The sequence below is a fragment of the Panthera pardus genome, unplaced genomic scaffold (genome assembly GCF_024362965.1).
Source record: "Panthera pardus isolate Hobbes unplaced genomic scaffold, ASM2436296v1 HiC_scaffold_4, whole genome shotgun sequence".
NCBI classification, from domain to species: Eukaryota; Metazoa; Chordata; class Mammalia; order Carnivora; family Felidae; genus Panthera; species Panthera pardus.
Window position 1 is genome coordinate 9,568,188 of NW_026526969.1, and position 12,014 is coordinate 9,580,201.

Here is a 12,014-nt window from a genome sequence, read left to right on the forward strand (position 1 = left end):
AACAAAACGTGTATGAGATCTCTATGCAGAGGGCAAAATGTTGGTGAAAAGAATAAGAGAAAACCTAAATAAACACATACTGTGTTCATACATTGAGAGACATGACGAGGTAAAGATACAGATTTTCCACAAATTGATTGATAGGATTAAATCATGTCTTACAAAGCCTTGGAAAATATTATATAAACATAATAAGCTGGTTATAAATTTGTACTGTAAGGCAAAGGCACTGGAATAACTAACACAATTCTAACAAAAATAAAATGGGAGGAATCACTGGACATATGTTTAGAGGTACTATATGGCTACAGTAATCAAGATAGCCTGGCACCGGTGCAGGGATAGATACAAGGATCAAAGAACAGAACTGGGAATGAGAAACACACACACACACACACACACACACACACACACACACACACACAGAGGCACCACTGAATTTTGATATTGGTACAAAAGCAATTCAGTGGAGGAAGTACAGCCTTTTCACACTGGTGCTGGAGCCATTAGACATTCATGGGCCAAAAACAAAGATCTTTGACCTAAATTTCACACCTCACAATTAACACTAAAATTAACACAAAACAGATCACAGACTTAAATGTAAAACACAAAACTATACAAAACTATATACTTATATGTAAAACATAAAACTAAATACTTGGAGAAAATCTTTGCAACTTAGGGCTAGGTGAAGAGTTTTCAAACTTGATGCCAAAGTCATAACCCATAAAAGGAAAAAACGAATAAACTGGCCTTATGAAAATAAAAAATAATGTTTGCTCTGCTGAAGACCCTGATACAATGAATAGACAAGCTACACACTGTGCCTACAAAAGAATAGTAAGAGGGAGATTTTTGGTGATGGAACAGCTCTGTAACGTGATTGTGGTGGTAGATACACTAATCTACAAGTAAGATAAATGTTCAGACAGCAACACACACACACACACACACACACACACACACACACACACACAAATGGGTAAACATAAAACTGCTGGAATCTGAATAAGCTCTGTGGCTAGAACCAATGACAAATTCTGCTTTGATACTGTCCTATATAGTTAAGCAAGATATTATCTTAGAGAAAACAGCTTGAAGGCCACATGACATGACACCTCCTGGGACAATTTCCAGTAAATCCATTATTATTTTGAAATAAAAGTTTTATAAATAACTATGTAAATTTAAAATAAATCCATGCCTACCCGCCGGTTTGTGAAGACAGAATAGCATTCTTTCACTAGTACTGTTTTGATCATGTCCGGATCTGTGATCGCCAACACTGGCTGCTGCCCATCATAAAACCTATGTCGGGAAAACAGAGCTGATTAAATTTAACGTGCCAGTTTCTGCAGTGGCAGCCACTCTTGGAAGTCCAGACTTTTAACCTGATGTTACCTAATCCATTCCACAGTCAGAAATAACATTAGAACCTTTATTAAGTCCATGTGTTTACATGGGTATTTCTGGGACTATTCTCTATAATTTTTTGTATGGTAAAAATATTTCAAATATTTTAGAAGTACTTCAAACATTTCAAATATTTTATATATATTATCAAAGAAGAAGTTAGGTTAGTAAATAACTGGGGGCAAGTAAATTATCTAAGAACAAAAAAATAATGAAGGAGAATCCACCCACTCAGTCACTAATAATTATAATTTTGAAGATATATCAATACATGAAATGAACACATGAAATGACACAATATTAGATGAAAATTGTAGACACAATGATCACAAATATGTAAGATATGTCTGCAAATGAAGAGACTTGGAATGCTCAAAAAGGGATGGCAAAATTATGAATTACTTCTTTGCTCTATTTTCTAAAATATGCTTCCTAGTTACATTTTAAAGGAAATATTATTTAAATATTAAAGAGAAATCCTTGGTAGCATTAACTCAGAAAAATTTGAAACAAAAAAACAAAGAGGATAAAGAAACACAAGCAACATGTAAATTCATTTTAGATATATTTTCCTTTATTACTTATATTTATATTTATAGGTGGGTCCCAAGTGTGAATCCCTTGGGCTCCATATAGGTGACAACCCTTAGTAGCAGGGCAAGTCCACTGTGACACATGTATCACACAAAGCTGACTCCTTATATGTGATCCATCCCAATTAACCCTGACCTCCTGACTGTCCATATGACCCATTAATGGGAACCAGCCACTGGCATGAGGTTTAGATTACACTTAATTACAGCATTCTCTGGCATCGTGTTTTCTACTACAAATAATTTGCATTTGTTAGAACAAAATGGAAGATTTTCCATAAGTCCCCTATTCTTCCTTTGATGTCACAGAGGAACTTCAAATGCTTTGTGATCAGATATAAAAATGGAGGAGAACCACTGCACTAAATGCTCCCCATCTGCAAAAAGTATTCTAAAACTCAGAAGGTTTCAGTGCAAATCAAGTATACTTAGTGTTGAAGCAGTGATAGTAGTTACTGAAGTGGCACTTAGGTCAGCTCTCCCATCAACCTGATCATCTTTCTTGGGTGATTCCTACATCTTTGTTAAAACAAGACAAGCGTGGACAAGGGACAGTGGTTTGGAGTTACCCTCTCTTTTCATGATCTCACTTCTACTACCAGTTAAATTCGGATTCTTGCACCCCACCCCACATCCTCCAAATTCTGTGTTAATGGAGGATGGAAACCAAGAATATGCATTTTTAGCAAGCCCTCCTAGGTGGTCCTTATCCATAGCCAAGCATGAGAACCATTTACTGACTCTAGCCAGAGCTGACCAGTACTGAATGTAGGAGGGACACTGGAGATAAACCAGTGGCAATCCAGAGATCTGTGTTCTCTCTATTCCTTCATGTTGCTTATGGGCCACACCAACTCAGCAGAGCCCTATGGATTCTGAGGACTTGACCAGAGAAGATAAAGAGGTACAACACTGGCTGTGAGCAGCCCAGCACCACACTATACCTCTCACACTGCTTCAGCAAACCTCTAGCCAACCTCATTGGGAGCATCCACTGCAAGCCGCCGAGGCCATACTACAAAATCCCAAGTCCATCAGCCCACCAGGGAAATACTGTGCTTTAGAAATTTCCTACATCTCTTCCGGTCTATAGAATTGGAAAAAGAAATACTTGACTATAGTTCTATTGGAAAGTCTTGGCTTAGTACTAAAATGCAAAACAAAACAAACTACACACTTGCAGACAGAGTAAGAAAAGAGCTGAGCAGAAATGGTTTTCCATTCTGTTTACAAAAGCCCTTCTATCAAAAGCACATATTAATCCAAAATATAAAGGATACCCTGCAGCTCTCCAGACCCGATTCATATTTGGACTTGTCCACCTTGTCACACATGCAATCCTGGGAAGGGGAGGTTTCAGGAGTTTTAATTAGAGGGCTTCATCCCAAGGGGCTCTCGACTGAGACTGTCTACACTGTGAGGGCCTCATCATAACAAGCCTATCCACTGGAAGTTTCCAGATTACTCACCCCCACATTCTTCCATACGTTCTAAAACATTTCTCATCAAATTCACAAAAACCCTGCAAGGAGAAACAAAACATATTAAAACAAATTAAATATACTGAGCCCTACCTCTAAAGGACACAAAAACAACTCAGATCACATGAAATGTGGCTTACTACCTCTCATTGGCAGATAGAGGGAAGCTCTTATTCACAGGCATCTTATGGGAAAGGAGAAAACAGCAGATATGAAATGGAGAAGTTCAAGTCTCTCTTGAGTTGTCTGCTAGTACTGTAGATACTGAACATCTTAGCCCATCTATGAAGACCCTGTAACCTGTCTTTCTGACATGTTTGGCTTGTGCATGGGTGTCTCTAAATGTCATAACCATCTGAATTATTACCTTCAGGGACATGTGAGGAAATGGAAGCTGAGGGAAGGTCAGCATGGCCCCTTGTTCATTGATCTCATGAGCCTTACTAGATTTCCAGAAGATTTAGGAAATTAAGACACCTGTGCCCTCTTTCAGTCTAGCAGATCTACATGAAGTCTAATACGTGTTTGTTGAGTGAGAAAGTGAGAGATGAATGGAGGAATGACAAAGTGGACTCACTTCCAGTTCTCACACAGAAAAGAGGGGACGGTGCCACCAATCCACAAAAGATGGTGCAAATTAAAACACTTGCTCTGAGTTTTCACTTATGTCACTTCGAAATCAGGAAACAACAAAACTTCCTGTCTCTATGTTTCAGCAGTAATTTTGATGTTTTAACTATGCAAAACAGGGTCCAAAATGTGGGTTCATGTACTAAGGAGTTGATCTGGGAAAAGTGGAAAGGAGATTATTGCTTTTTCAGAGAGGAAAAAGGCCAGGAAGTTCTTAACGATAACTGGGCACTGAAGGCCAGGAGAAGTGGAATCTGAGGAACAAGCCTCAGGTCTGTGGGAAAGGAACTCTGAGGCAGAGAGCAGTGTGTAATATAGACTCCGCCTACTTGTCTTCTGGAGATGAGCTTCTACCTTCTGTTCAGGAGCCAGGCCTGGGATGAGGCATCAGAGCTGGATTAACCATATGGCTCCTCAACATTCAGTCTGTGTGTCTGCTAGTACATTCCATTCAGTTACTTTAAATCTTTAATAGTTTTGTCAAAACAACTCTTTTCTAGTGATTTTGTATGAGTGGTTCTACCTTTGTGTGAAAAATAAAACACCCACACCCACACCCACACCCACCCACCCACACACACACACACACACACACACACACACGCAATTCATTTGGAGGTTAAAATCTGAAGTCAATAGACAAGCAACGTCTTGCCTCAGTTAGACCCCCTCCCTGCTCAGACTCACCCATAGGGTATCTCCTTTGAAGGAAGAGAAGTAAAACAGAAAGTTCTGGTTCAACTACTCAAATCCCAAAAGCTGTCACCATTAGCAAATGATGGGTTAGAGTCATTAAAATAACTGCAGGGGGTTGGCAATTCTTAGGAGAATTCAAGTATGTGCAAACTCCCCAAAGGTGAATCTGGAGCTGCCCATAAACTGAAGTTCCAGAGCCATCCAGGAAAACCAAAAGGCTACTCAGAGCTCATGCTATGAACAGGAAAGTCTGACTCTAGCATACAGAGCCTAATGAGTCGCCACCAGGGAACCCCTTGACACTTTTCAACTAATAACAAGTACAATTATGCCTTCATGGGAAACTGCACCTGCCAAAGAACTCTTCACGATGCTCCAAGTTGGAATAGCAAGTCCTGTGCTGCATCAGCCAGAGATCTGGACTGCCAGCGCAGGGGAAACCTGAGGCTCCTAAGAACAGACAAGAGAGAGCCCTGGGGTGCACCTGGCCATATGCTGGGTGGAGACTATGACACCATTTCTGGAAAGTCTGAAACCTAAGAACTTCCTGCTGAAACCTAAGAACTTCCTGCTGAGGAGTATTTTTAATATGGAACTAAGCTGGAATTTGCAACCATAAGAAGCAAAAGAGGGAGCTGGGAGCTCAAACAACACCCACCTGACGGTACCCCAGAGCAGTTCCCACAAAAGGCAGAGGTTTTGGCCCAGGAATTCCCAGCTTCTTAAAAAGTCCATGTGTGTGGGTCCCATATCTATAAAGTTAAAGAGAAAGCCTAGTCACAGGGATGGTGGAAGAGGTGCAGGGACTGGCCCATCACTGATGCAGAACCAGAACAGGTAAGAGAGGAGGTAACACGTAGGGAAGAAATAATAACGTCAATTTCAATGGCAATTGTTACATTCATTCATCATCTCCTTTCCCTTCTCCACTGTAGACCCCAAACAGTAATAATAATGATGATGATTAGCTAAGAGCAGCTGAAAATTTAACAGTCCCAATCCTAGACTGAACACTTGAAAAATGTTTCCATACTTGAGATCTCCTGAAAAGTTCATGCTGAATTCTTCCAGGAAATTCATTCATGCCTATTTAGTAAATGACTCTTCCATGATTTTAGAGATTGTCATTCTAGGAAGGAAGAGAAAAAATTTTTTCTGCTCCAATGATGAGAGTTTGCTTAATTATATCCACTCAGTAACAGAGGGTTACTGAGAGTCTATATCAAAATGTTCTTAACAGTTTGCTCAGAGACCTTTCTTCTTTTCCTTCCTTGTAGTCCCTGTTGCTATTTGGGGTCTGGGGTCCTTTTTTGTTTTGTGTTTTTCTTTTTGAGAGAGAGAGAAAGCATGAGCAAGGAAGAGAGGGAGAGAAAGAGAGAGAATCTTACACTCGGTACAGAGCCCAATGCAGGACTCTATCCCATGACCATGGGATCATGACCTGAGCGCAAATCATAGTTGGACACTCAACCAGTGGGGCCACTCAGGGGCCCCTGGGGTCTGATCCTACTTGAATCTATCTTTATAGAGGCCTGGAGCAACCAGTGTTCTTATTTCTGTACAATTAAAACTGTATCCCAGCCTCAACTGGCCTCATAGAAAAGTGGGATGCTTTCAGCTCCACGTAAGTCTCTGTTGTCAGACATTCTGGTTCTCTTGAGCTGCAGAGAAGGGGGACTGAAGTTGGAAACTAAGTCCTTTCCCAACCTGTTCCAGGATACTGGGAAACCCACCACTGAAAGGAATTCCTCTGCTAATGACTTTGATTTTCCTCCTGTACTGTAACATAGAGGGAAAAAACATATTTAATATCCAAATTTGCTTTCAGGGCTATGTCTTTGCAGCCTGCTGGCAGATTTCATATTGAGGGAGGAAGAAATCTCTATACTGATGCTAAACATCCCAGACACTAGAAGGAAAACCTGAAATGAATAAAATTTCAAGATTTCTGCCAAGTCTCTTCAGCTCTAAAGGTACTCATTTAGGGTAAGGAGTTCTGCATATTACAAGGTCGGGGAGTGGCCAGGAGAGGGGCACAGAAAAGAGGGAAGAGTCCACTCTGAAGAGGAAGGTGAGGCATGTCCAGCCACCCTGGAAGTCTGGGTGCACTTGTGTACATGATGCTTGGTGGTAAGAGGGAGGGGAGCAGGAGCCACGTGAGAGACACAGGCCCAATCCTTTTACATGTGTCCTTAGCAGACACAGAGCAGGAAGGTGAATATAATGAGACAAGACCCAAGTCAGTCCTCTGCCTCCAGAATCCCCAGATCTTGAGATGGGGATGAGGACCCTGAGCACAGGGGCCTATTGATTTTAATCTGTCTCTGGTGAATTCTGCTTGATGGGTCTAGGTCCCAACAGGGGCTGAATCAGAAGATCATCGCCAGGAGCAAATAATATCTCTCAGCCCTCCTAACTACAGAAATTGGAGTTGGGGCATGGGGGTACTCCTTCCGCAGATCTGAGGGACATCAATAATAACCCCTTATGTGTTTCTAGCTTGTTTGAAGCACCCAACACTTCAGGAACTTCCTTTTGTTAACTCTTCATCCACAGAACAGACAAGAAAAAGGGGTAGAGGTTGCTGATTAGCAAGGTTCCAGAGGCGATGAGCCTGAACAGTTACTCACAGATAGAGAAGCACCAGGCTGGTAGCCAGGAGAAGCCAGGTTTCTGTGGAAAAGCTTGGGATCAGGTCCATGGCCACTTTCCCTCTGTGAATCTCCTCTACTCTCTTTCAGCAGTGTGAGCCAGTCTTTGCTGGCCTGTGCGTGTGGAGCTTTCCTTCCCACCAGCAGTGATTCAGTGAGGCTGGAATGTATATACTGAAGAGGGGGTGGGACTGGAGCCCCAGCTGGTATAACAGCTACCTGTGCTCCACCTGAAGGTGCCTCCCCACCCACGAAGTGTTGGCAAAGCGTCATGGACACTCCCAGTTTGACCTTTGAGTTCATATTCTGCGAGAAATCAATAAACAACTCAGTGTTATCAGTAATCTCAAAGGTTTGAGAAACTCAGGTAAAGTCACTGTTCTTAAGTCTCTAACCTGTCCTTGTCCTCATGGCTGCCTGCACTCCAAAATACTTGAAATCCTTCAAACAACCTGGGTCTACTCATGTTTACTCATGTAGTTTCCTCTGCCTAGAAATGTCCCTGTGTATCCTAGAAGGATCTTACTCCTCCTCAAATCCAGCTGCGACAGAAGCCCCTATTTTGGGGTTTTTCCTCACCAATCTCCTTGAACAGATATAACCACTTCCTTCTCTGGGAAATTTCTGTCTTATGAGCCCAAGTTCTTTTCTTGTTCTCTGTCCTCTCCACCCCTCTCATTGGTCTCCACCCCTATTTGCCTTACAGATAGAAAGTTTCTCACAGGCACAGTCAAAATAGTCATAAAAATTATGTCCTTAGTCTCCAACAAAGCGCTATATGCTCAGGGGGCATTCAGAAAGGTTGATGGAGTTGAGTTGGTAGAGGTTAAATTACTGGGCTTCCAGTATATCCTTTCTGGGAGGATCGTTAGTGACCATGCTAGATACCTAATGGGAGAAATCGAAAACAGGGCATCTAGAAATTACACTGGCTCATTAACATCAATCTGACCCATGTTCTTTGTCTGCGTGTCCTGAGAAACCATGGATTGACTGCGTGGCATACCTCTGGATTCTCTGAGACAATGGAGCCCTACAAAAAGGTAATTAAGAAAGAAGTGGCTCCAAGCTGGAATACCAACACAGGACAGACATGGGGAGCTGGAAGATGATCCTCAGGAAAAGTAGAAGAGAAAGTCCCAGGAATTCTGAAATATTTCTTCCCCCTTTTGGTGCCTTCACTGGGCATCATTCCAAAGGGTCATGCTATTATCTCCAGTTTGCATTCATAGATACTGAGACTCAGTGACTGCAATTAGCTTCCCAACAGTTATTGATCACAAGAATATATTGTAAATAAGCGAACATAGAGACTGAAAAGTCTTCTGCACTCTACCGTACTGATAATCAACGTTTGCCCTTCCCTAATAAGGGTCACTACGGGAAATAATGAGACCCACAACAAATTGGTTATAATTCTGTTCCTAATCGATGGAGACCCATGGAAAGCACCTGCCTTCTCTGTCTTCCAGGTCACAGGACTCTGCCTCATCTCAATAGGAAAAACAGATGCTAGTCAAGATGGTACTAAGAATATTGTTGGGTGGGATGTCCCTTTCTATGTTCCCCAGCAGAGAGGTACATAGAATATGTGCAAACAAGGAAAGATTCATGTCATCTGCTAATTCTAGATGCTTGATAAAACTTAATGCTCTTGATGCCTGATAAAGCTAATAAACACAAAGCCTTACCTAACACAAAGTTCCACCTAAACACAAAGCTTTTTTTATTTTACTTGGAAACCAGACCTCTGTGGGAACTAATACTCTTTGATCTGCCTCAAAAACCCATGCTCAGCTATGATGGGTTCAGTCATGTGTATGGTCCAGATAGACTCAGTACCACATCACTATGTCAAGGCTGTGTCTTTGGGACTATTTCTGGGAATGGGGAAAACAGAAAAATACACATTCCAAGGACAGAGGAGAGGGTGAGTAGCCTCCAATTGCCTGGGTCCAGCTCATGGGTCATCTATCAGTTGCTCCCAATAGTTGATCTCCTAACTGGCCTGACCCTTGGCCAGCAAACTTAATACACTGTGACCAAGTTGGATTTGACCCTGAAACTCAAGGGTGGCTAATAGAGAAAAATAGAAATATCAGTTTCCACATTAACAAATTAAATAAGAAAAGTCTTATCATCAAAATAGTTTTAGAGAAAGTATTTGATAATACTCAACTCCCATTTATAATATAAAAAAAGTTTTAAAGTACTAATAGGGAACTTTCTTAACATGATTAAAGTATCTCCCAAAAAACCTACAGAAAATATCACTCTTCATAGTATAAAAGCACTTTCTTCTTATACCACTTTAATGTTTTACTTTATGCACATACAGCCTTTTCAAAAATAGTAACTGTTTTTAAATAAAGAAAATCTCATCAATTAACTTTTTGCTGCAAATGGGAAAAACATCAGTACTTGTTTTTGTCAAGAACCCAGACTGGGGATCCCATGGTAAACAGTTCAAAAATTACTGAAAAAATTAAATATTTTTTCTGCCTTGTAAAACTTCCTGAACTGACTAGCAATGGGCAGAGGGGAAAGGAGAGGACCAGAGGAGAGGGCCAATCCTTTGGCCAAGATCATCTAGGTTTACAAGCTGGAGTTCTTGATCTTTCGTTAGAACACAGGCTTCTCTGATAATCAGATGAAAGTAATGACGTATCTCCCTAGAAAATAAACACTCATCAAACATTTTTGCCTGTTGTTCCAAGGAATTCCAAAAGATACATGAGTAGCTGCCAAGCTCACTGATTTTTTCCAGACACCCTGCCTCACCAAGTGCACCCTACTCTCGAGCTCCAGCCAATTTTGGTTGGTCATGTAGTTATTCTCAGGGCCATGGAGACCTCTCTATCAGTCTGAATCAGTCTTCATTCTACCTAGTGCTATGACACACCATGGGGGCAAAGTGTGAACAAGACTATTACAAAGGGCACTTACGCAAAGGCCCTAGGTGGGGTACTCCACTGTAGTCAGACACTTCCAAAAGAAGGCATCAGGAGCTTGGGGAAGGCAGAGACAAGTGGGATGTGGGGCAGGGGCGGGAGTAGGGGGTGGGCAGGAAGGGAGTGGGTTCCCAGAGGAGGTGGCACATGTTGTACCAGGGACAGATAAGTATTTGGTCAGAGAAAGAAAAGAGAGGGCATTTCAGGCTTTTATAATGGCCAGCTTACCATCATTATCATTGCTGAGTATGTTTGTCATTTCTTGGTTGCAAGGTACAGTGTCTAAATCAAGCTGACTTTTATGGCTGCTAATAAGGAATTAATCACACCACAGCCCCAGGTAAGCATTCTTTGCTTTCAGGGCCAGGGCTAAGTCCTACTCTGGTCAGCAGGGGGCTGGAGACTGGGCAGGACCTCAGGAAAAAGCCACTGGGCTTGGCAGGTACCACAGTGACCTTTCTTACACTTGTTAGGGTAATTTCTTGGTTTCAAAACATTTGTTGAAGTAGAAGTCATATAATGTAAAATTAACCATTTTAAAGTGAACAATTCAGTGTCACTAGTACTGCTTAAGGGAAAAACCACAAGCCCAAGATGGAGTCATTTATGCTAGGCCAAGACACCAAACCAGGGCTTAATATGTATCTTAACTGCAATTTCAACCTCTCCAAGCAACGTTGTCTTAACCAGTCAGTCAGGAATCTTCTGGTCAGCACCAGTGAGGTAATCTGTCACATGGGCCCCTCTAGAATCCCCAGAGGAAGATGAGATAATCTACCTAATAAGACCCTGCCCTTTCCCCTAGGTTGGATGACCTTGCTGAAACAAACTTTTCTTTTGCTAATAACTTCCTTGCCCACCTCCTGCCTATAAAAATCTTCCATGTTGTACAACTCCTCAAAGAATCTCTCTACTTGCTAGATAGGATGTTGCCTGAAGATTCATGAATTGCTTAATAAAGCCAATGAGATTTTCAAATTTACTCAGTTGAATTTCATTTTTTTAACAGTACATTCACAATGCTGTACAACAACTACCTCTATCTAGTTCTGAAAGCATTTCTATTACTCCAAAATAAAATCCTGTGCCCATTAAGCAGATTCTCCCACTTTCTCCTTTCCTCACCCCTGGCAACCATGGATCTACATTCTGTCTTTACGGATTTGCCCACACTAAAGGTTTCATACAAATGGAGTCATGTAATATGTGGCCCCTATTAACTTAAATTTAAAGATCTAATTGGCTTTATTCAACAATTCACAAATCAGCAGCATCCCATTTAATAAACAGAAGTAAACTTCCAGGAGCTATATGAAATGGAAGGATTTTTCAGACAGAAGGATGTGGGACAGGAAGTTAAGAGTGTGTTATTTTAGGGGCGCCTGGGTGGCTCAGTCAATTGAGCTTCCAACTTTGGCTCAGGTCATGATCTCACGATTCGTGGGTTCAAGACCCACATCAGGCTTTGTGCTGACAGCTCAGAACCTGGAGCCTGCTTCAGATTCTGTGTCTCCCTCTCTCTCTGCCCCTTCCCCGCTTGTGCACTCACTCTCTCTTGCTCTCTCTCTCTCAAAAATAAACATTAAAAAAATAGTG

At 41.6% G+C, this 12,014-nt stretch overlaps 2 protein-coding genes across 3 annotated transcripts in view; both read right to left on the reverse strand.

The window, feature by feature from the left end:
- CYP3A131 (cytochrome P450 family 3 subfamily A member 131) overlaps window positions 1–7,561 on the reverse strand; it is a 46,821-nt gene extending 39,260 nt beyond the window's left edge. For both annotated transcript variants that reach the window (XM_053893809.1, XM_019422666.2), the window contains exons 1-4: window positions 7,447–7,561; window positions 5,475–5,568; window positions 3,479–3,531; window positions 1,212–1,311 (exon numbers count right to left, since the gene is read on the reverse strand). In XM_053893809.1, coding sequence (XP_053749784.1) covers window positions 1,212–1,311; window positions 3,479–3,531; window positions 5,475–5,568; window positions 7,447–7,517 — 318 coding nt within the window. In that variant the 5' untranslated portion in view covers window positions 7,518–7,561. The remainder of the gene's footprint in view (window positions 1–1,211; window positions 1,312–3,478; window positions 3,532–5,474; window positions 5,569–7,446) is intronic.
- Window positions 7,562–7,618: 57 nt separating this feature from the next.
- ZSCAN25 (zinc finger and SCAN domain containing 25) overlaps window positions 7,619–12,014 on the reverse strand; it is a 95,401-nt gene continuing 91,005 nt past the window's right edge. Inside the window, exon 6 of the mRNA XM_053893807.1 lies at window positions 7,619–7,773. Coding sequence (XP_053749782.1) covers window positions 7,619–7,773 — 155 coding nt within the window. The remainder of the gene's footprint in view (window positions 7,774–12,014) is intronic.